This window comes from Lissotriton helveticus, chromosome 4_1 (genome assembly GCF_964261635.1).
Source record: "Lissotriton helveticus chromosome 4_1, aLisHel1.1, whole genome shotgun sequence".
In the NCBI taxonomy this organism is placed as follows: Eukaryota; Metazoa; Chordata; class Amphibia; order Caudata; family Salamandridae; genus Lissotriton; species Lissotriton helveticus.
Genome location: NC_136063.1, coordinates 1392736707 through 1392762595, shown reverse-complemented (window position 1 = coordinate 1392762595; position 25889 = coordinate 1392736707). Strand labels below are relative to the sequence as shown.

Below are 25889 nucleotides of genomic sequence, written 5' to 3'. Positions count from 1 at the left end.
CAAAAGGAAATAAGCAATGCTTAATTTATAAAAGAATAAATGCCAGAGCCATGCCCAGGAGACCACTACAGCTTGCACCACCCATCGCCCCTGTCATCGCTGCCAAAACAACTACTAACCATCTCTCTCGCCTGCAAGTGCAACAGTTCTGATTATTCCAGGTCCCCAAAGCTAAAAGAATGGCTGGGGAGGCCGGTATCAATAATTTTTAATGTATGTTGTATTCGACCCATCGACCCTTTCTGGCCCACGTGCCTTGGTCCTGCTCCACTACACAAGGATACGATCAAAAGCCTAGGCTTCTGGCTCGACAAATCCCTCAACTTTAACTTCCACGCAACTAAGTTGTAAGCCATCTGCTTTGGGCTACTAAGACTCCTACAAAAAACGTTTCCCCTGCTGACTTTTCCGGCCAGACAGATAATGGTCCAGGGCCTGATCTTATCTCGTCTGGACTTTGGAAACGCCCACTACCTAGGGGCACCACAGGCAACCTTAAATAAGCTACTGATCATCCAAAACTGTGCATCAAGAACTCTCCTTCAAATCCCCCACCGACTCCCAGTCAAACCCAGACTAAAGGACCTCCACTGGCTCACAGTGAGGAAAAGGGTCGAATTCAAGGCTATGTGTATCACCCACCAAGCCTACTGGAAGAAAGGTGCCGCAATCAACCAGTCCCTGGTTACAGCCTATCACCCCACCAGACAGCTCAGATCCAAATCCGCCTTCCGGGTCATAACACCAAGAGTCAAAAAAGCAAGATGTGGAGGCCGCTCGTTCTCCCTCAACTCTGCCAAAATATGGAACTCCCTTCCCATCCAACTCAGATCAGAACCCAAACTACTTACGTTTCGAAAACTGCTAAAAACCCTGCTTTTTAACAAACCAGAATAGCCCGAATGGCTGCCCATTAGGCCTGTTGTCTGCAGCGCTAGGACGCCCGAGGATAGCTACCGCGCTTTATAAATATTCCTTTCATAAACAACCTTTGTTCTGCTCATCTCTAAATTGGATAAGCAGAGCCACCCTGTGGCAGACTGTCATAAGTGGTGCTGACAATTAAGTGCTTTGCCAAGCAACGGATACCAATTAAGTGCTGCTGCCAAGAATCAGAAATCACCTGCTCAAATTAAGCACTGGAAATAAGTGCAGGGGCTAAGCGTGCAACACCCATAGGGCTAAAAGGGCTCCAGCCCCCCCCCCGTCGTGTGTCTCAGCGGGCTGCTGCAGCTCGAGATGCTGTGGGCTTGGCTGGGCAGTGTCTGGAGTCTTATCTCTGGCACGCCTGAGTTTTCATAGGCCTGTAAAGATCATTTGCATATTTACATACCTTTGTAAACTGGTTACAGAGGTTTCGATTTTTTTCAAGTTCTAGTACCCCCAGGCCCCCACTCTGCCTATTCATTACATTTGTATTTTTACATTTACTGCCGTTGTGTGAGAATGCATTTCATGAAAAGGAATATAAAGTAGGATTGGCAAAAGAAAAATGCCAGCCATGTGTTGTTTAAAGAGCCTGCAAAGACCTCCTTTTGACACCAAAATTGAGTTATAAATAAAAAAGTATGTATTCATTTGTAATGTGACTTCTCTGTTTTTGTTCCCTTTAATTATCAGTCATGGATCATTAAGCCAGGCCTAGAACACCATTAAAAGTGCTTTCTATGTATATTTGCTGTTCGAAGTATGCACAGATAAGTGCTGGAAATATGGCTTTAGGTGACTGCTTATTTTTGTACCATCTGGGACATCAAAATAGTGAGCTGGCAACCCTAATCATAAGACTGGAAGTTTGTTGCAGGATCAGCACATTATTTATTTCCTCCAACCTTGACACCTGATTAATGCCATAATAACAGGGCTTTAAGTGGTAAGGGTCCTGCTGGTACTCACCACCGGCAGTTCTTAAAAGTAGGTACCGAGACGGGTCCCTATCGGGCTCTCCATTTTCACCCTCACACTCAGAATGGAAGAAAAATCTTAACTCTGCAGCAGTTCACCGTTTTGATGCAAGTTTTATTTTTTTTGCCGTTCTGTATTGCCTAATCGAAGTGCTGTACATGTGCACCAACATCTTCACTTATTTTTTGGTAGGCATGGACTATTAAGTGATTTGCCCAGAAACACAGGATGTTGAGCCGCGCTGAGACTCAAACCTCCTTCCTCAGCTCCAAAGTTGACAGCTCTAGCCATTACGCCACAACCTCTCACGCAAGAACTAAAACATTTTCAATATTATATACAATGAAGCCATAGTTGTATGTATGCATGTAGTATATTTATCTTATGCAACTAACAACCTTTTATAAAGCCAATAGTCCTGGGTTGTTTTAGGTGTAATGTTACTTATATGGAGGCAATAACAGAAGGAGCGAAATACCAGTTGAGCAGCACATTATGCTGAGCACAGATTTTTAACATAAATGTTTTGAGCCACGCCCATAATTATATCGGCCACACCACTTCGAGAGACCCATCCCAGTTTTTCTATCCCACTTAAATCCCTGCATAATAGAAATAGCTTAACTTATATCTGAAGCCGCCGTCAATAACATGCTGAGGTACTTCAAGTGTCCAGGAATGCACCCTGCATTCAGACAACTCACTCCTCATTCTCGCACTTCACTTTCACGCTCACCCTGCACTCACAGTGATCACAATGCACTCATACTGATCACCATGCACTCACACCATTCACCCGCTCACCCTTCACTCACAGTGATCACTCTACACTCACAATGCACTTGCGCTGTTCACCCTGTACCTCACCCTGCAGTCACATGAACACAAAACTCACCCTGCACTCATGTGACACTTCACTCACCTGTCCCACTCACTGCTCAATCTGCAATCTCACTCAAACAAGCCCATCACTAGCCATGCCTTCATTCATCCCATTCTGCGCTTAAATCTGCACCCAAATTCATATGATCACCTCACATACCCTGCAGTCACTCCACTTACCCTACTCTCATACTGTTGCATCACTCACTGTGCACTCACATGAGCACTCCTGCCACCCACACAGTACAGAAGGTTATTGTGCCAGCTACAAAGAACGTGTACCATGTATATCACAGAACTGAGTATGAGTAAACTTGAGTAGCGCTATTAAAAAACGAAATGTTTGGCAGAAAGGTGCTATAGAAAGATGAGGTGCATTGTTGGTAGTGAAGAAATTCATGGAGAAGGAGGAAACGGGGGAGGGGGCACCAAAAATGACTATTGCACCATGTGCGACCAGTGCTAGGGCCACCCCTGGCTGGGAGAGTTAGCCCAACCCCCCCCCTCCAGCCCCCCCCCCGAAGTTTGAGTCTAGTTGCGCCCCTGGCAGGGGCCCATAGGTTTTCTCAGGAGAATATGTTGCTGGATGCAGAAGTCAAATACCAAGGCTGCCTAGTCTTGATAATACCTCAGGGCTCTTTCTTCTACCACCCTATACTTCTTGTCTCTTAATCTCAATCTTTAAGGTTATTTTTCATTCTTGCTTGCTAACTATGTGGCTGTTTTTTGTTTTCTTCCTCCTTCATATTCCTTTTTTTGCCATCCTATTTCTGGATTGGAGTCTGAGTCAACGCCTACTTCTGAAAATAAGTCCCAGTCCCCAAAATGAGTGGCAGTACCCACCACTTGCAAGCGCCAGTAGAAATTAAGCACTGACTGCTTGCCTGTGCAAATGTGTAATGTACGATTTAGCAAGTGCTCTACGGCTGTGTGTATGTCCTGCCCCAGATATCTATGTAAGGTCCCACAGGGAAGGAACGTTTTCTGAGGACCTGTGGCCATTGTGTTGGTCTACGCACGCTACTTCATGCTGTGTGTGTGTGTTTCTTAGGCCTGTAAAAGGCACATAGTGGGATGTATGTAGAAGACAAGACAACGTCATGCAGACTACACTGGCAGTTGAGGTTTAAATTTCAATTCTTCATCCTATTCTGGAAATGTATGGGATGTACTTTGGCACTTAATTCATATCCATGCTTATTCACCAAGCAGGACAAGTTGACTGTAAAAATATATCTTAGAACATTTCACTAAATATTGCATGTAATCACATTCTGAAATATATTAAAGACATCTACTTATTGTAGAACATAGATGGACAAGTAAATCTTACATTTACCTCTTGTTTGATGTCATAGATGTTCAGATGTGATATATATATTTATGCCATTCCATTGAAAATAAATGTGGCTCAATGAAGCATGTTACTCTAACCACATGCACTAATGCATGGGCATTCACACATTTATTACTACGTTGTCAATGTCAAATTCCATGTTATCACCACAGTAAAGGCTAGATTGGTTATTTGCTGCTAATATTAAATGTTCTGCTCTGGCTCTAGCTGAATATCTTTGTTTATAATTGTATACGTAAATAAATAACCCTCACATACTGGGCCACTGAGAGCAGTATGCAATTTATTATCATTGTTGAGGGCGGGATCCACACCAGACTTCACCTTTCGTGATGGATGAACTATTCCCACATACATCTGCATCAATTCTACTTAGGCAATGCAAAAATAAATGTACCCTAATAAAACATTTTGTTTAGAACAAGAGTGCTAATAAACGTTAATTCGGTCATTTAGTACTACAGTGCAGTGGCCAAACCCTGGTTATTACCTTAGTACAGCCGAACTAATGTAAACAATACTGATAATGACTCATAGATTGCACATTACAATGGCTCGACAGAGGAACCCGACTCTGTTAATACTCAAGGGAACCATTGATTGTGATTTTATCTTACTGCACAGGTTTAACTCCTTGTCTCCTGGCTCTGGTTTGTTTACACTTACTAAACGTATAAAACAGTGATTTATTACCATCATAGACAAAGTGAGGGGAATTACCCCGAATAGGACACGTTACAACACAAACATTTCTAATACATGCCTTTACAACATGGATTTACATCGCAACATTCATTACTGCGAATGATTTTACAACGCATGCCATCACAACGCATTTTTAGAAACTACATTTACAACTCATTGCATTACAACGCATACCATTACAACACATACCATTACAATGCATAATACTTTTAGGGCAACAGTAGGGTAAGTGTTGGATAGTGTAGGGGTAAAAATTACTATTCCCACTCCGGTGAGTGCACCAGTAGGGTAAGTGCTGGATAGTGTAGGGGTAAAAAATACTATTCCCACTCCAGTGAGTGCAACAGTAAGGTAAGTGTTGGATAGTGTAGGATAAAAATTACTATTCCCCATTACTTACCTTATAATGCATTGTAATGGCATGGGTTGTAGTGACAAGCGTTGTAATGGCATGCATTGTGAGAGAGCGCAAACTGACCTAAATGTATGAGTACATCACACTTACCTGTAGTAAGCACAAATCATGAGGAGAAATGCCATGAGTGCTAATAGTATCTGTAATTATCTTCTGAATGTATAGTTAATGTAGAGATTTAAGTAGAAGTGGAACTAATACAGAAATGTGTGACACTATATGATTTTAGTAGATGTGATTATTTCTGAATTCATGTCGTGTAGCTGTTAAAATGTAAGATGGTATGTGGTTAAACGCAGAATGTGGTAGGCCTCAGGGCCAGAGCTAAAAGGGAAGGTGTTTCTTTTCACGACACAGATTGTATTAATGTTTTGGTCATTGCATTAAATGGGCCATGATTTTTAGAGATGTTTACTGAATAATAGAATAAGAGTATTAACATGCTTTAATTAATGAAGAAGTTGAATGCTATAATCATGATGAGAAATATTGTAGGCCTGAAATGTTTTAACATTGATTTACACGTACATGTCTGGGCTGAGAAATGTTGCAAGCCTTTTTTGGAAGTCTATGAGAGTTGGGTTCTTGGCTGCAGATATCTGTCTGCAAAGGAAAAGGGGGGATCCAATTATAAATGAATGAATAGAGGTCTGTTCAGTAGACGGCCCAGACATGGAGGAGGGTTCCGGAATGTTTAAGGGGTATCAGCGGGCCGGAGAAGAGTCTGAGAAGCAAGGTCAACTCTAACGTATGAGGCCCAATACAAAGCATCATGGAAAAAGCCAGAAGCTACACCACGTGAGGGGCGTCTCGCAAGGGGCGTCTCAAATGTTGTTGACTGTTTTGTATTAGGGACAGCACCCCTGGGTGGAGTTAGAGCAGATACCTGAGGACCCTTTAGAGAGCGGATGGGTAGGCAGAGAGGGGTCATGACTGGAGAACTATAGGTTTTCACCAAGAGACTTAGAGTGAGTGACTTCCCTTGGGGGTCATTCACTGCTGACACCTTTGTTAGGTTGGGACTTGGTTAAGTAGGGATACCATCTAGAGCAGGGTAGGGACAGCCTAACCTGTGTGTTTTCCTCCAACTTAAATGAAGGAGAGATATGCGTCAATGCTGATAGCTTTATTATTCTTAGAACTTGTGTTAGTGATTTCCGTTGCTCGTCTGAGGGCTTTCCGAGAGCACATGTATGTAATTGGACCTGTGTATCTCGTGAATCTCATTCTGAGATGCCTGTATTTGCAGCTTATCATATCCTTACAATAAACTTTTGAAAGCTAGAAGTTGTTTGTGATCTTTGGGAGCAGAGTCCTTTATTGGGTGAACTAACTTGCAGAGAGGGGCACTTTTTTTTCCTCCAAGACAGGCAACAAAGGTTCAGTCGACCAGATCGAGGTTTGGATCAATAGTGATGAGGTATCGATCAAAATCTCGCCCTTCCAGTTGGTAGCTATAGAGGATGGTTGCCTTCTTGAGGACGGTGACCTAGGCCAGGTTAGCTTACCCCAAGGCCCCTAGAGATCGATGATCGGAAGAACAGCCCGCTGAAGAAGATCCGGATGACGTGAGACAGAAAAGGCAGCAGTATCGGTCGAGAGTGAGTATAAAGGGTTATGCGTGTTAGATTGCGGTGTTTTGTATTGTATCTATGTTGTAATGTCTGGCGGAGTTGAATGCCTGTAGAGTGACTGTGGAACAGGTTGTGAGCGCGCGCAACCGGTGGAAATCTTAAGTTCAAGGAGAGCTTAAGTGGTTCGGGTGTATCGGACACCCAGAGTAATCGTCAACTAGTGTGAAGGGGGTCATGAGGTACCATTGATCACCCGAAAGACCGAGATAGGGGGACCGTAAGAGTGAGTGCGTGAGTAACGGACGCTGGTCGGAAGTTACTGTGTGTGTAAGCAACCTATCAGAGAGACGATAGACATTTCGTCAGTTGTGTTGACAATTACATATAGACTGTGGACGTACAGTCGAGAGAAGTGACCGCTTGGTCGGAAGTAGTCATTTTTCGGTGTATGAATGGGACGCATGCATAACCGGGAAACGAGTTGAGAAAGGAGGGGTGCTGCTGCGAAGCGGAGAAAAGTGACGTCAGAAAGTGTCGCGACGTGATTGGCCGACCGAAGAAAGACCGCGCCGTGATAGGCCAGCTAGAAAAGACGTCAGAAAGGGTCGCGACGTGATTGGCCGACCGGAGAAAGACCGCGCTGCGATAGGCCAAGCTAGCAAAGCCGCGACAGGATTGGTGGATTGTCATCAGGAAGTAAACAGAGTAGCGAGGCTGGATATTGTGCGCATAATTATGAAGTGTTTTAAATGGCTGAGAGCGGTGTTTAAAAAAGAGAAGCGGGGATCGTATGAAGGGGAAGAAGCCCCGCCGGAGGGTACGCCAGCTCGTTACATGGCAGTGAATGTTGGGCTGCATACGATCCTTTGGATATCAGAGTGGAGTAAGATTACTGAAGGAAATGAGGAACTGACGTTCCCGAAGTACGGGACGTTCAGATTAGAGGTGTTACATCGATTAAAATCAGTCATGACCTCAATGAGACCCTTGCCTAGACCGACCCAGTTTGAAGCTCTTGATGCATGGATTAGGGCAGCGCATGAAAAGAATATGAACAGACGACAAGAAAGGGTGAAACGATCGGTAAGGGCAGTACAGGATGCCAGGTGGGATGCGGATGCTAAAAGATGGAGAGTGCATAACATGGAAGTAAATAAACTGTACCCAGTGTTAGAGGTGCCCGTAAATAAAAGCCCCCTAGAAGAAGATGATGAGAGCGAAACAGAGGACAGCCTGATAAACAGATTACTGACAGACAGGCCACCCCCGTATAATAGAGCAGGGGGAGAGGTCGAGCATACAGAAGGAGAAAAGGGGGGCAATGCAGGAGAGCATAGACCGCTTCCCAGTTCAGAGTGGGATCCTGAGGCAAAGAAAGAGCTGTCCCAGCCTAGTCAGGTGCAACAGGTAGTCGGGAGGTTTGTGGTACAAAGAGCGCCGGAAACGGAAAGCGCCACATCCTACGCATTACCAGATGCACTACAGGTACCTGTTACCATAGGTCCTATAATATCGATATATGACCAAGAGAGAGCAAGAGGGGAAGAACGGGTACGGAAGGACAGAGAAAGAGCAGAGAAGGCAAGAAGGAACGATACGATCAATTCCCCAAGTCAGATGCCGATACCGAGAGAGTGGAGCACCCCGATGCACACAGCAGGGGACCCAGGAGGAGATCCTGGGGGCCCTAGATGGCCAGTGGATCTGAGGGGATCTGGACGAAAATCCTTTCAAGAGCTAAATGAGTACATGAAGCAGTGGGATGAGGCAGTGAAGGCTCAAAAGAGCATCATAGCTGCGGAAGCTGAAAGGGAAAGTCAGGACAGCCGAGCTCGGACTCACTGCGGGGCTGGGGAGAGCAGCCCGGAGTGGGACTGTAGAGAGAGAGATAGTAGGGGAATCACCCATTGGGCCCGGAGTGGGAATAGAATAGATTTGGAAAACGGGGGCCCCGGGAGTGGAGGGGTGGCGCGCCCAATACTCAGTGAAGGGGAGAGGAGAGCGCAAGAGTACAGAAACAGCTTTAAGTGTCCACACTGTGTGCCCGGCACCAGAGAACTGAATGGGAGTTGTGAGAGGTCGCACCATAGTCCCTGTGATGACGGAAATGAGCGCAGCCCAGGGAATATGGGGAACCAGGAAGGATCGTATCAGATACTGAGCGATACTAGGCAAAGAGAGAGTAGAGACCAGAGGGAAAATAACAGAGAGGTGTGCGGTGAGAGGAGAGAAGAAGAAGAGAGTGGGCAGAGCAAGAGTAGGGGTAACAGGCCCGTGTTCCATCACCTTCCAAGATCGGATGGCCGAGCATGGGACCTGGAGAGATGGGAGCAAGGGAGGGCACCCATTAACTCTCCCGAGCCCAAACGTAGAGCTCGAAGTTGGGATGGTAGGGAGACCAGTGAGCCCCCTTCGAAAGACATATTGCGAGCTGAGATAAAAGCCAAGAGACTCGATGTCGCCAGTTTAAGGTCAGACCTGGATGATATGGTAGATGGTACCCTGCCTTTAGAAAGAATGGAAATGTATGAACAGGATGAAATACTGTATATGGCAAAGGACATTACTCGAAAAGCGAGAGCAGTCCATGAGAAGTTAGTCGAACTAGCAGGCAAATATATGGTGGACTTGTCAAGAACCAAAGCATTACAGGGTAACCACAGGCTACATTATACAGATCGAGACCTAGATGAGAGGAGAACGATTGGGCTGAAAACGCACATAAGGGAACTGATCGCTGGAATAAGGACATGGAGGGCACTAGATAAGTGGGAAGAGAGGTGGTCCAAGAAAGGGACCGGCAGGAGAAGCACGCTTGGTATGACACCAGGAGGACAGCAGGGAATAGAAGCTTACCCTTTGCGTGAAGTCGCAAATGGGAACTATGTACATGTCCCTTGGAGTAGGGGAGATTTAGCTGCTTTTACCACCTCCTTCCCCAAATTACGGGAAAACCCAGTGGAGTGGTACAAGCAAGTGGAGAGATTTGTAAAAATCTCAAAGGTCCTATGGATAGATCTGAACACGCTGTTTGACATTGTAGTACCAGGAGATCTGTGGACAGCATGCAAGGTTAGCGCTGAGTGGCCCACAACGGAGCCAGAGAGAGATGCTAAGACTAATGGGCCGTCCGAGATTGTGATGGCAAAATTCGAGAGAGTGATGACTTGGCTGAAAGAGAAAGTGCCAATGCAAGACATAGATTGGGTCAGAATAGACCGAACAAGACAGGAACCCAAAGAGACAGTCCACGAATATTACGAGAGATTGCTGAAGGCGTTTAAACAGTATAGCGGCTTGGATGTAATGGATCCAAAAGACATAGGGCAATTTGTGTCCAAGTTCGTCCTGGGACTGAGACCGGATATTAGTTTAATGATTCAGCAACACTCGATTTGTTGGCAAAGTAAACCCCTAGACGAAATACTGAGATATGCCAGGTACTGCTGTGATGAGATAGACTCCAAGGCTAAGAAACTAAAAGAAAAGTTGATGGTGGTACAGATGCAGGCAGCAGGAAAGGGGGGACAGCAGCAACAGCAGCAAGGGACAGGTACAGGAGGAAAGAAGCAGTACAGTCAGAACAAGGGTAATGAGGAGAGTTCCACCTTTAGACCCAGAACAGACATAGCTGCCTTGAAGAAAACGACTAGGTGCCACCAGTGTAACGAGGTGGGGCATTGGAAACGCGAGTGCCCCTACAATGTAGAGATAGGAGAGCAAGAGATAGAGGAGGAAGAGGTCCAGAGCGCGCCTACAAGAGGGGTGACGCCATACCAAGGAAAGGTGCTCAAAGGGGGGGCTCCTCCCCGAGCCCAGTTCCCGCAACCTCCTCGAGTAGGGACTATGGGTAAGACCTATAGACAAATGCCCCTGTTTGTAGAAGGGGAAGAGTGCTATTATGTGGACCCATTAACCGGACAGAGAGTGGAAAGAGAAGACTGCACCCTCGGAGCAGCCTTGGAGGTGGACCAGAGGGGACCCTATGTGGAAGCAGAAGTAGCAGGGTGCCCTACGACATTTCTGGTGGACACAGGAGCCACTAGATCCACGATCAGATCAGCTGCAGTTCCAGACCTGCCCATGTCTGGAGAGACCATACAGGTGGTGGGGGTCGCAAACAGGAGAATAACCAGCCAATTGACAGAACCGGTACAGGTGAAAATAGGGAAGTACAGCGATGAGCACCAGTTTGTGGTTTGCGATTCAAGTCCTGTGTGTCTGCTAGGAAGAGACCTGTTGTGTAAATTGAATTGTACTATATATTGTACACCTCAGGGAGTGGAGGTATTGACCAATGATGATGATGCAGACTTCAAAGTTGCAAACTCAAGAATATGCGTGGAGCTGTACCCTACTTTAACAGTAGATGAGCTCCCCTGGGACTTGAGAGAGACAGTGGCACCAGAAGTATGGGATTTCACTGGGGAAGAGATAGGATTGGTCAAAGGGGTGGACCCAGTGAAAATTGTAGTGAAACCGCATGCTGAGTTCCCAAGAACACCCCAATATAAATTGACTCCAGAAACGATTGCAGGCATAAAACCCGTGATCGAGTCCATGATTAAACAGGGAATACTGAAAGAAATCGTGGGTAGTCCATGCAACTCCCCGATTATGGGTCTGCAGAAACCAAATGGGAAATTTCGGATAGTACAGGACCTTCGAAAGATTAATAACATAGTCGTTTCGTGTTGTCCAGTGGTACCGAATCCATCAGTGATACTGTTTCAGATTCCATTCCAAGCTGAGTGGTTCACTGTGATCGATCTTTGTCAGGCTTTCTTTTCGATCCCTCTGGACGAAGAAAGCCATTTTCTTTTCGCATTTAAGCTGGAAAATCGCGTCCTAACATGGTGTCGTATCCCTCAGGGGTATACAGAGAGCCCATCGATCTTTAACCAGCTTTTGAAGAAAAATCTTGAAAGTCTAGTGCTGCCCCAGAAGTCAGTTCTGGTCCAATACATAGACGACCTCCTCATGGCGTCAGAAACAGAAGAAGCTTGCAGGGAGGACTCCATTGCTTTGTTAAATCACCTAGCTGCCAATGGGCACAAGGTGTCCCCGGGAAAATTGCAGTACTGCCTGACAGAAGTGCAGTACTTGGGACACAGAATAGAGAAAGGCAAACGAAAGGTGTCACCAGACAGGATAGAGGCGATCATGAAAATGAATGCGCCTAAGACACAGAGAGAGGTCAGGATGTTCCTAGGGATGGTGGGTTATTGCCGACAGTGGATCGTGAACTTTTCACTGAAAGCAAAGCCCTTGCAAAAACTGACGCACAAGGAGGTGAGCGATCCGGTACCATGGGACAAAGACTGTTTGATGGCATTCCTACAGCTGCGAGAGGACCTGTGTCGTGCTCCGGCATTGGGAATGCCTGATTACAATAAACCATTTTTTCTTTACTGTTGTGAGAGAGAAGGTTGCGCGTTGTCTGTGTTAGTCCAAATCCATGGGAATGCCCGTAGACCAGTTGCTTATTTCTCGGCTACTTTAGACCCAGTAGCCGCAGCGTTGCCCGGATGTCTCAAATCCGTTGCTGCAACGGGTGTCAGCATTGAGAGATGTGAAAATATCGTCATGGGGCACCCGTTAGAGGTGTGCGTGCCCCATTCTGTTGAACTGTTGATGACCAGGACCAAAACACAGCATCTGACCAACAGCAGGCTCACGCGATATGAGCAAGTTATTCTTGCTGCAGAGAATGTGACCCTCAAGAGATGCTCTGTTTTGAACCCTGCTACCTTGATGCCACTCCCAAATGATATAGAGGATGATGATGAATGTACAGACCATGACTGCCTCGATGTGACTGAACTATGCACCAAACCCAGACCCGACATCGTAGATGAGCCACTGACCGACCCAGACGAAATTTTCTTTGTCGATGGCTCATGTGTAAGAGACGAAGTTGGGCAGTTGAGAGCAGCTTATGCTGTTTGTACAATTGCTGGAGTTGTGGAAGCTGGGTGCCTGGAAGGAGTACACTCCGCTCAGGTAGCCGAGATTGTTGCCTTGACACGTGCGTGCTTGGCCAGCAATCAAATTCGAGTCACCATATACACCGACAGCCAATATGGTTATGGGGTAGTTCATGATTACGGGCAGTTATGGTCTCAAAGAGGCTTCATGACCTCTTCAGGCTCTCCCATTCGCAATGGAGAGTTTGTGCGCCTGTTGTTAGAGGCGTTGCAATGCCCAGCAGGTATCGCAGTTGTAAAGTGCACCGCACATACCAGAAATGAGGACTTCGTTTCGAAAGGCAATAGAGATGCTGATGAAGTTGCGCGGTATTGCGCGGAACAAGGGTACTCTTTCACAGAGGTGGAAGTGGGTGGAATAAATGTAAGGACTGAATTAGCCATGATACTGGAAACTGTTGATACTTGGGATGAACTGTCAAACATGCAAGAAAATGCTCCTGATATTGAAAAAGAAACATGGGAAAAGGCAGGATGTGTAATGGGTGAGTCCCATTTTTGGGTCTCAGCAGACGGCAGAGCAGTGTTGCCCAATGAGATGGTGAGTCCAATGGCTAGACTCATACATGGTCCCGTACACTTAGGGAGAGATGCTATGCTGAGAGTGTTTAGACAGACTTGGTACAATCCTAAGTTTAGAATAGCAGCAGAAGCAGTGTGCCAGCGTTGTGTGACCTGCCAGCAGCTGAACGTAGGAAAAAGAACACCAGTTGCACTGAGCCACATAGGAAGGTCTGGAGGTCCATTCAATAGAATGCAGATAGATTTCATTGAAATGCCAAGGTGCAACCGCCTCCGCTATGTCCTGGTGGTTGTTTGTGTGTTCTCCAGATGGGTTGAGGCATACCCTACACGTAGGTGCGACACCCTCACAGTGGCCAAGTTACTGCTTAGGGAACTCATTCCGCGCTTCGGGGTGCCGGCCTTTTTGGAATCAGATAGGGGAACACATTTTAACAGCGAGCTTGTGAAAATGATTTGTGCAGCTCTGAATATCGATCAGAAGTTGCATTGCAGTTACCGACCAGAAGCCTCAGGAATTGTGGAGCAGATCAATGGCACGATCAAGGCCAGAATAGCCAAAGTTTGTTCCTCAACGACCCTGAGTTGGCCTGACGCCCTGCCATTGGTTCTCATGAGCCTTCGTAGTACCCCAGACAGAAGAACGGGGTTATCACCACATGAGGTGTTAATGGGGAGAGCAATGAGGCTGCCATCTGTCCCAACTACTGCACTGTTAAATATCACAGATGATATGATCCTGGACTATTGTAAGGGGCTGTCTGACGCCATTCGTTCTGTGTCCCTTCAGGTGCAGGCTGCCGAGGTTCCATCGTGCCAGGGCCCGTGCCATGACCTGTACCCTGGGGACTGGGTCCTGGTGAAAAAACATGTGAGAAGAAGCTGCTTGGATATTCGTTGGCGTGGGCCCTTCCAGATCATCCTGATCACGAACACAGCTGTGAAGGTGGGAGGCCTGCCCAATTGGATCCACGCGTCACATACGCGAAGGGTTCCAGCACCTCGGGAAGAAACAGCTTCTCTCTCGGATAGACGTCCAGAAGAGGACCGAGAAGCCATAGAGGGGGCTAGCCAAGCTGTAGAGGTGCCAGCGGAAGCAGGGAACGAGTCTGACCAAGCTGAGGACGGTCAGTACAACAGCGAAACGGAAGACGCTACAGAAGGAGAAAGTAGCTGGGAGTACGAGTCAGACACTGACAGGTCTGACAGAGAGCGAGAACAGACAAGAAGGAGAAGGAGTAGAAGGGCACGTGGAGAAGCTAATTGGCCGCAAAGAAGGAGCTCTAGCCTGAGGTCAACTCCAGAGGTAACCCTTCCTCCGATATCAGAAGACTCAGACCCGGAAGAAGGTGCTCAGGGCGCTGAAGCACCCGACCGAAGAAGGTCAAGAAGAGTGCGTGTGCCTAACAGAAGATACTCCACACCTGAGTGGACATATCTGGCGACAAATGTCTGTGAAACCGGAGACAGGGAGGATCCGAGCGGTGGTGGTGTCCAGTTCTGAGCCCATTGTCACCGTGGAAATACGACTGTTGGTACCCGGAGTCGAACAAGAAGGGTCATTAACATTCATGCTCCCCAGACCTCCCCGCCTCAGCAAGTTAAAACACATGTTTCTTTCAGAATTGCAATTCCCCGACTTTGGTACAACGATAACAGCACATGAAGAGCACAATCTTCGTTTGGAAATACTGAACTATGCTATTGAAGCTACAGGCACAAACCTGATAGTAGACTGTTAAAGGACTTTGTAAATAAAGCAAGCAGAAAAAGAAGATTACCTAGCGCCCAGGAAGCAGAGAATTTTAGGGAACTTCCCTTGAGTTGATGGAGAAGGGCTAGGGTTGTCTTTATTGAACTGTTAAAGGACTTTTGCGAAGAAGGTTGTCAGCTTCCAGTTGTGTGGATTCTAAAGACAAAAGGATTAAAAAGAGACTGTAAAGGAACGAGAGGAAAAGAACTTTTTGCTAAGATAAGAGAGAGCCATATTGTCTGACGAAATGGAGGCCGGCACCCAGAACCGCAGAGCTAAATGTATAATAGGTACACTAATAGTAGGAGTGATAATATTAATAGCTTTAGTGGTAACAATTTCTTATGTAAAGGGACATGAGGAAGAGGCAAAGGTAACTGATGTGAATTCTGAAGAAACGCTTACACCTACTGTTGCTGGTGAGAAAAGGGAAAACACTCAAGAGAAAGCGTTATTAGCTGCAGAAGCCCGCAGGTTACACGTAGATGAGTCCCAAGGAGACTTTAGGTCAAATGCTTATGCTAAACTTTTATATGAATACGTGGATGCCATGGAGGTTAAGGATTGTTACGTCTGCATGCAGTTGCCGGCGTCTGTAGATGAAGGCATTAGATACCATCACCTCCCGCTGACATATGGCATTACATGTAGCTTATTGCTTAGTATATTTTATGAGAGAGATAGTTTCGAATACTATTTCTCCAATTATGATTCAGTGTTGCCAGAAGTCCCAAATTATAAGCAGATGAACAAATGGGACTACTGGAAGAGTGAAGACAGATTGGCCAAGTTCTTCATTCCTTGGATTACCTTAGATACTTCACATGCCCGTAGAAATAACCTGACATGCAAGGTGTCAGAAGTCGAGAAGAAGTTCATAGGGCAGGTGGATGATCGTTACAGGAGACAAAAGATTTTGAAAAAATCAGGACAATGGAAAACAGATTGGACCGAGGAAGAGAAGGCACACAAGAGAAAGGGTAGTAGTGGTCCAATAGCTTTAGATAAGACGCAGAGAGGAAAGCTATGTCTTCACCGAGCCAAAACGTATTATGAAAATGTATACGTGGGAGAAGTCGACTGTGAACATGCTTTCAATATAGAGTACTATACTAAAGATTTCCTGAAGGGAATGCAAGTAATTCCAAATGTGTATTTTGTATGTGGAAGAAATGCCTACGTGAGACTACCTGACAACTGGTATGGATCATGTTACTTAGCAATTGTCTTCCCCAAAATATATCATGCACAAGACTTAGTGATCATTGAGGGCAAGACATCTTCGAGGGGAAGGAGAGATGTAGGAGATGCAGAAATGGTTGGAGATGTCTTTGGAGCTATGTTCCCTCTTTTGGGAGTAATCCTTAATGATGTTAAAATTAGACGACTGGCAACAGTTGTCGACAGGTTGTCTGCCAGCACTGCTCAGTCCTTAATGCTGGTAGAAGGAGAGATGCAATCGATAAGGGCTATGGTTCTTCAGAACCGTCTTGCGTTAGATGTCCTACTAGCAAAAGAGGGCGGAGTCTGTAAGGCTTTGAAGGTCCAGGAATGTTGTACTTACATTCCAGACAATTCGAAGCCCCTTGAGAAAGTTATTAGGAACATAACTAATATTCACAAGGAGATCGAAGACTTGAGTAGAGAAAATGTCTGGGAAAAGGTGGGCCATGGAATGAGTGAAGTTGGAGGGTGGATTTCCACCTTAGGCAAAAGCTTTGTGTGGTATATACTAAAACCTATCATCATAATATTGATCTGTGGGATTATATTGTGGGGATTGGTGAGGGTATTCAAATGGTACAGAGCAAGAAGGTCAGAAAGGGCCCAAAGAGAACAGCTGCAGAGATTGGCTGCCATACAAGATAATCAGTACAGGAGCCTGAGGGCTCTGGAAGCGCAGAGACAAATCATGCCAGCAATAACTGCAGTTTAAATGTTAGTGATGACCCCGAGAGGTCATCAAAGGGGGGAACTGAGAGAGCGCAAACTGACCTAAATGTATGAGTACATCACACTTACCTGTAGTAAGCACAAATCATGAGGAGAAATGCCATGAGTGCTAATAGTATCTGTAATTATCTTCTGAATGTATAGTTAATGTAGAGATTTAAGTAGAAGTGGAACTAATACAGAAATGTGTGACACTATATGATTTTAGTAGATGTGATTATTTCTGAATTCATGTCGTGTAGCTGTTAAAATGTAAGATGGTATGTGGTTAAACGCAGAATGTGGTAGGCCTCAGGGCCAGAGCTAAAAGGGAAGGTGTTTCTTTTCACGACACAGATTGTATTAATGTTTTGGTCATTGCATTAAATGGGCCATGATTTTTAGAGATGTTTACTGAATAATAGAATAAGAGTATTAACATGCTTTAATTAATGAAGAAGTTGAATGCTATAATCATGATGAGAAATATTGTAGGCCTGAAATGTTTTAACATTGATTTACACGTACATGTCTGGGCTGAGAAATGTTGCAAGCCTTTTTTGGAAGTCTATGAGAGTTGGGTTCTTGGCTGCAGATATCTGTCTGCAAAGGAAAAGGGGGGATCCAATTATAAATGAATGAATAGAGGTCTGTTCAGTAGACGGCCCAGACATGGAGGAGGGTTCCGGAATGTTTAAGGGGTATCAGCGGGCCGGAGAAGAGTCTGAGAAGCAAGGTCAACTCTAACGTATGAGGCCCAATACAAAGCATCATGGAAAAAGCCAGAAGCTACACCACGTGAGGGGCGTCTCGCAAGGGGCGTCTCAAATGTTGTTGACTGTTTTGTATTAGGGACAGCACCCCTGGGTGGAGTTAGAGCAGATACCTGAGGACCCTTTAGAGAGCGGATGGGTAGGCAGAGAGGGGTCATGACTGGAGAACTATAGGTTTTCACCAAGAGACTTAGAGTGAGTGACTTCCCTTGGGGGTCATTCACTGCTGACACCTTTGTTAGGTTGGGACTTGGTTAAGTAGGGATACCATCTAGAGCAGGGTAGGGACAGCCTAACCTGTGTGTTTTCCTCCAACTTAAATGAAGGAGAGATATGCGTCAATGCTGATAGCTTTATTATTCTTAGAACTTGTGTTAGTGATTTCCGTTGCTCGTCTGAGGGCTTTCCGAGAGCACATGTATGTAATTGGACCTGTGTATCTCGTGAATCTCATTCTGAGATGCCTGTATTTGCAGCTTATCATATCCTTACAATAAACTTTTGAAAGCTAGAAGTTGTTTGTGATCTTTGGGAGCAGAGTCCTTTATTGGGTGAACTAACTTGCAGAGAGGGGCACTTTTTTTTCCTCCAAGACAGGCAACAAAGGTTCAGTCGACCAGATCGAGGTTTGGATCAATAGTGATGAGGTATCGATCAAAATCTCGCCCTTCCAATTGCATTGGCATGCGTTGTAATGGCTGCGTTGTAATGGCATGCGATGTAAAGGCAGTTGTGTTGTAATTACTGCGTTGTAAATGTAGTGTGTTGCAATGACTGCGTTGTAATGGTTGTTTCCCAATTACCCCAGGCTTCACCTCTTGTGAGTCACAGCCCCAGCTTCAGCCTTCACTTCTCAGAGGCAATAATTAAATTATTACACTCTGCACATCTGCTAATGTGCTATGTATGTTCCCCTAACGCAAAAACACACGACAATAAAAATCACAACATCCTTTACTGTTTTAAAGATATGAACTTCAGTTGTGGAGTTACTCATCATTTTATGGATGATAAAGTACATCCATATGTGAGCAACTGAACTGAAATATGTTTTGAGCAAAAAGATTGTAGATCAAGAAGGGTGAACTGTAGAATGCTGTACTGTTGGCAAGTACAATCAATGTCTGCAGATCCCTTCTGCTGCCAGTGGTACGATATGTGATATCATCAATGACGTCAACGATTACGTCATTTGTATTTTTACTAACAAACATTTTGACAGGTAAGTATGAACAGATTTTTTATATTCAAAGACGCAGATGTGGAGTTAAGAACAGTAAATCTTTACTTCCCTATATGCACTGACATGACTTTAAGGAGTCACGATATTCCCTACTCGGTATTCCACACTACAACCTACCTTTGAGTAACGCTGTAGATCGAATATCTACATACACACTGTGTTAAAGCTCTGTTTACTGTGAAAGAGTAGAATTAAAGAAATCTGTTGCCTCTCAAAAACTTCAACCACCTTTCCAATGACTCACTGTTCGGCTTAGTGCGACAACAAAAGCCCGCACTCAGGTTGTAATACATCAACTGCTTTCAGGGTTCCTTGGCAACAGAAACATTAGCAGTGGAAGAAGGGGTGCAACTTAATGAAGGCTCTGCTGCTCTGTTTATGCTCCTCCATCTGTCCCTATGCAGAGAACCAACAGGTAAGACTCTGAGAAAGCACTGTTTATACCTGTGCACATTCCGGATGCTTGCAGTCGTCATGATGCAGTAGGACAGCAACACCAGTGTGAAAATATGCAAAGAATACCTGAAACAGATACAGAAGCAACATATTGATAAATATGTGTGTTGTAATTGACTCATTTATACACAATATTTTCCAACTATATATTGTCTGCAGGCACAATTCACAAATCTTATGGTGCACCAAGTTGTCACTACGGCACAGAAAAAATGGCTTCTGGTGGAAATTGAAGATTTGATTCATAGAATCAAAGGGCCCGATTCACAAAGACCTTGCTTTGGCTTACTCTTGTAGCACTCCTGACATCTGCTAAATTCTATGAGTAAGCCTTACTGCAGGCAGGAGTAAATCATATCTGCTCATAGCAAAATCCTTGTGGAGCGGGATGACTTTGGCTATTTATACCCACATATTTCAATTATAACCATGGAAGAGGAACAAGTTGGGCAGTTTTCCACAGGTGTAGGTTTAGAGTTAAAAGTAGTAAACATTGAAGTGACCAGATGGGTGGCCACAATAAAAGTAGTGAATGCAAACAAAGAGTCTATGGTTATTAACCCCTTCCACACTCATGACGAGCTGGGCTCGTCATGAGGTAGCCTCCTGCTACGCTCATGACAAGCCCAGCTCGTCATGTAACATGTGTTTTTGTTGCTTCCAGCACACAGCGGGAAAATGCATAGCATCGATGTGGTTAATCAATATTGCCAATGGGGTCGCAAGAAGAAGACTGTCATAGAGGCCTAGATGATGACCTACCCCCAGACAGAGGGGTCAGAGTGGAGGAGTTTATGAATAAAACAAGCCACTACATGGATCAATCGGGCTTCGGTGGGAACCAGCTATGGGTGGTCAATGTAGGATTATTGTGGTCGAAATAGTCAATCCACAGAGCAGCCTAGCTGCAACGTTATGTGTGACTTTAAGGGGAACAAGGTGAATTTTAAGACAGCCCGTGAGAATGGAATTCCGTAATCAAATCTAGAAAGAACCATAGATTGGCCAACAACCTTGGGATCTTGGTATGGTAAAAATGGTTTAATCCCATGGAAAAGTTTAACCCCTTCGATGCTGATGACGGCCCCCAGCCGTCATGCATCACGGGGCTCGTGTGCTGATGACGGCTGGGGGCCGTCATAAACCCGCCCACTTTGAAAAACGCCACACAGGCGCAGAATCGCGGCCGTGCCCAAGGGGTTAAACTGGTAATTGCCATTTTGAAACAATGTCATCAATAGATTTGTGAAGGGTGAGGTGGCAATCTTAAACAAAGCCGGGAGATTTGAATCTATCAATGACAGTCAGATTACAATCTACGATGTCAGTGTAGTCCAGTCAGCTGTGAACCAGGGTCAGAAACAAATGTGATGAGATGGGTAGCGAGCCGAGCCCTCAGTTTTAACATAAACTCTGCCCTTCATCCACATAGAATTATCGTCATTGCTTTAGCTACAGATTTTTGTACTGACAGCACAGTAAAGTAATTAATTGTTCAATTGCACAAAACCTGTCTTACAATTTAATGTCACCATTATTCCAGTCGAAATCTCTCATATCCATCTAAAAATCTTTGCCTCTATTAAACACTATAGGCATGTGTTCATACTTTCCCATTCCCTCTTTACATTTCTACCAACAATTTGATTCAAGTGACAACTACATTGTTAGTGGAATCCAAGATATTGTGGATCAGATTTTCTGTTTAGAAAGTTTCCCAGATATATCTATGTGCACACTACTAATTGTGCTGACAAATCTCTATACCATTCCTGTTTTTAAAAATTCTTACTCAATTCTTCCCCCAGTCATTAAAACAATTAGAAACAAACAGCCATAGTAGCTTGCCTTGAGAACCCATTTCAGGTTACAATCTGTAGAATGTTGCAAAGCACTTCTAAAGACATCCGCTATCACTATCCCATTCTGTCCCTATTCAAATCTACCCGTTAATATAACAGGAATTCTTTCAATAAGGGTGTCTTTTGAAATTAGAGGGAGGGTTTCAAAGAAGAGACTGGAACGCTCAGGTAGGAGGCAAGTTATTCAGTACATATCAGGTCCTTTGGCTACAGCATCAGCAGGTAGATTCTGTCAGGGCTCCATCCTCCCTCCGCCTGTCCCTATCTCCTGGCTTCCATTCCACACCACTCACAAATATTCTCGTACAACATTTAGTCTCGGCATTCCAGACACCAGCTCCGACAAACATTAAATGGGAACACACCAGGTACTATAGTTACATTATCACGTATTTCCATATTTCTGACATTTCCAATTCATAGATTAATATGTAGATTTCCAAATGACAAAAAGCAACCATTTGTCAAGAGATCATCGATTCCAACAATACCATAACTCCTCCGGCATTGGCAAAAAAAATCTGTTTTCTGGCATCTTTGATATCAGGAGCTACTCATATAGGTGAAAAGCCCCATCCTATCAAAATTCCTCCCATTCCTGTCATTCTTCCCTCATTGAGCTCAGCAAACTTAAGACCCAAAATGCTGACCCAGAATGAAACTCTCCAAGCAAAAAGACTTGCATCAAAATATCTTCTGAATTCCATTTTCAGCTACCAACTATGTTAGAGCATCTTTAAAACACTTCTCTAAGAACCTACAAGTGTGTTGTCCAATGAAGCATGAAAAGGCCTGCCCAATGTTCGAAAATTCAAATCTCGCCCCCCCTCTCCCTCTATCTTCTGAATTCCATTTTCAGCCACCAACTATGTTAGAGCATCTTTAAAACACTTCTCTAAGAACCTACAAGTGTGTTGTCCAATGAAGCATGAAAAGCCCTGCCCAATGTTCGATAATTCAAATCTCGCCCCCCCCCTCTCCCTCTTCTCAGAGTCCTCAGCCTTATCATAAATATATGTGAGCCTAGTTTAGTATTCCATATAAGGTATTTAATTATCTTTTCAAAAACAGGGAAATATGTAGAGGTAGACTTAAGTCACAAATTATTGCACATGAACCTTCATGGAATAATACATAATTTTGATCAAATTAAAATGTGTCCATAGTCTTAAATTTGGTGCTGTTCAGCTATCCACATCTTTTCTTAATTGTTTCTAACCACGATCTTATACCAACATCTGTATACCAAGATATATCATGTTATCATAAGCCCACTGAAAAGGCCACTTCTAATCCTTTAGCCTCTCCCTACTTAGTTAAATGATGAGAAATGCTAGCTTCACCATTTGAACTATAACCAAAGATCTATTCGAACTAACTAGCAAAGACTAAAATGTATGGTATAAATAGATCAAGATCAGACAGAAGTGAAAGATTGAGTGTTCTCAATGTCTAGGCACAATAAAGTGTCAATATGCCCTCCTCTATAAATTAATCCACATAATTCCTACCACCCCTCAGCACGATGGCCAGTGCTTCCAATGCAACATTAAAAAGTATAGAGGCCCAAGGATAACATTGTTTGGTAACACTTTGAATCCCAAAAATCTACCATCGATCAGCATTTGGGCTTTAGAATTTGGACATGGAGAGATCACCCTTTCACAAAACTTGACATCAAATCACTCACTAAATGTGATCTTGAGGTAGAATTTTCCCCAAACGTACTCCCAACATTTAGCCCTATTTTCTTACTGCAAAATAAACTTCAGCACCCAAAATGGACGCGAGGATACATTTTGCACTAGGAAACAGCACTAAATGCAGCAGAACACAAATAGTGAGCACGAACTGCTGCTTTGTTTTGTACAAAGGGATGTGGCTCTTATTGCCATGCTTTTCAGACATCATGTAAAACTAAGAACATGAATGTTGGGCGTTTATAGATGGACATTGACTCAGGAGGAGTCTGTATGCACAGTGATCTTTGTTACCACAAGCATGACCACAAGCATGATACCTGAGCTTTCAGAGAGCAAATCTCCTTACCATTCTCAATGAAGGATGATGACTTTATGGTGGTGCATCTTATCTTGGTATGACGCCCTGTTTGGAGTTCAGCTAAGAACCTGCTGGCCACTACACAGCAACCAGCATGAAACAGTGAACCTAAGCCATGGAATGTGAGCTATGCACCCAAAACAGTGGAGGATGTAGGTCCTGGGATTCAGGAACCTTTTAGATGGTGACAAAGGCACAGTAGGTGGCTTATTATAGCCATAGTGGGTCATACCGGGGGAATCATGCACAGAAATGTGCTTAGAGGTAGTGGCTGCGCATGTGCTTCTTTGACACAAGCACACACAAAAGCATTAAAAGTGCAACAAAATGCACTCTTTTTTGGTTGCTACCGAAAAGTTAATAGTCCTTTTGATGGTTTTACATCAGTTTTAATTTGAAACCAGGCACCTTAAATCTATTCCTACAGGCTATATACTTTCAGAATATTTTGGTAGTCAATATTTAGGTACTGCTATTTATGGAAGACAATATTTATTCATCAATATTCTATTACTACACCCCTCAAAGAGACGAGAAGGCTTGGTTGCCAATTATCCAAAGACTTAGTACCTACTGCCTTGTTTTGTAGGGAACCTTCTCTATCATTTCGACTACTGAGTGGTCACTATGCCTTCATGTATAGTGGTGAAAAGCAAACGTAAAAATAAACAGATAAGTCCATCTAATGAAATAACTTATTTTTATTATATGGATGGTTACATATGTCAAACAGTAACAGAGACTTCAAGGAAAGAAGGTGGTGGAACAGATGTTGCTTCACACAGTCCTCTATAGGCATCGCCTCGTCGTTAACGCAGTTCCTTTACTCCGACTGCAATGTGTAATGGTACCTATGTCTTGCAGTACACATGCTTTTGCAGAGTTGTACTGATAATGCACTTCATGTATTGGTGCATGGGTATACGCTCTTCTTCCAGTCCCAGGTCAGGGAAAGACACAAAGGAGGGAAGAAGGGTGAGGAGGGCAAAACTTGTGGCATGTGCATATTGAGTGCAGCTGTGGTGTTATTTGACGTAGTCCTTGCCATACACAACCCCGTGGCCCCACCGCCTAAAAAAGGAAATGTTGATGAGGCATGTACCTGAGAAGAGTTACATCAGTATGTGGTGCTTCAGCAGAAAATTTAACAACGTAAAAATGTTTAAGGGTTCAGTTATGAAGAAGGCAAAGACAGCAGATTTATTAGCAGATGTGATGGATGGCAATGGTAGCTAGGCCCACATTTATCAAGGGTGCTAGACCTGGCACCTTGGTGTGGGTCTCCCTTCCATATTTGCTGTTGCCTCATGTGTTTTTGCTGGTGTTAGATGCTTTGGGCACTGTGCCACTGCTGTCCAGTGCCACAGTGCAAGTGCTCCCTATTATAAATTGACGTGTGAATTAGTGATTCCATGATTGGCTGGTTTAGTTTACCTGTCAGACCCTAGTACAGTGCACCAGGAGTGCCCAGGGCTTGTAAACCAAATGCTGCTGGTGAGCTTGCAGCACTGGTTGTGCCACCCGCAGAAGCAGCCTGTAAAAGTGTGTCTAGGGCCTGCCATTGAAGAGCCTGTGTGCAGTCTGGTACTGCCATTTTGACTGAGCACGTGCACCCACTTGTCAGTACCTAAACCTTCCCTTTTCTTCATATCAGACATCCCTATGGTAGGCCCACGGACAGGTTGTGTTGTAAGTATAAGGTAGGACAAGCCTTGATGTGTGTGGCCTGTCCTAATTGTGAATTACAGCCATTTTAGTTTTTCACTATTTCAAGGCTACCTATTCCCCATAGGCCAGAATGGGCAGTTAGATTATTACATTTTATAATCCTAACTGACTCAGGGAACATGGTAGAAATTCGAGTTTAGTATGCCTGAACTCAGAATGATAAAATACATCTTTTAGTGAAATTGATTTTAACATTCTGTGTTTGAAAATACCACTTTTAGAAAGTAGGTATTTTCTTGTCTAACTATTCAAGACTGCCTCTGCTAGGTTGTGTATTCACTGTCTGGAGTTTGAGTGACATGGGCCGGGGATTTCCAGCAGACAGTGTGAGTCAGCCCAGTGGTGAATAGAGAAATCTGCAACTAGATGGGAGGGAAAAGTTGCACCTGGGACCTGAATAGGGCTGTGCCTTCCCTACACAATGCTGGCTCCACCTCCTGTGGTGCGCCTGATGTCTCTGCCCTGCACTGTGAAAGGAAAGAAGGAGTCATGTAAACAGAGTGCTCTAGGACTGACCAGAACTGGTTTGGACTAGGCAAAGGCCTCTCTGCCTTCAGAGAACAAAGAGAAACTGTGTATAAAAGAGGGAACCCAAACCCCAGAGAATAGGATCACTTTTGGACAACAAGAAGAAACCTTTGCTGGGGAGAGGAACCAGAAGAAACTGAGGAGAGACTATCCCTAAGCTGAAGTGCTGCTTGGGGGATTGGCCTGCAGTGGTTGCCTGACTGCCA

General features: G+C 44.6%; 1 protein-coding gene across 4 annotated transcripts in view; it reads right to left on the bottom strand.

Annotated features, from left to right (window-relative positions):
- Positions 1–25889, bottom strand: part of MBOAT1 (membrane bound glycerophospholipid O-acyltransferase 1) — a 473424-nt gene that overhangs the window by 247399 nt on the left and 200136 nt on the right. For all 4 annotated transcript variants that reach the window (XM_078687935.1, XM_078687934.1, XM_078687937.1 and 1 more), the window contains one exon: positions 19493–19570. In XM_078687935.1, the coding sequence (XP_078544061.1) occupies positions 19493–19570 (78 nt within the window). The remainder of the gene's footprint in view (positions 1–19492; positions 19571–25889) is intronic.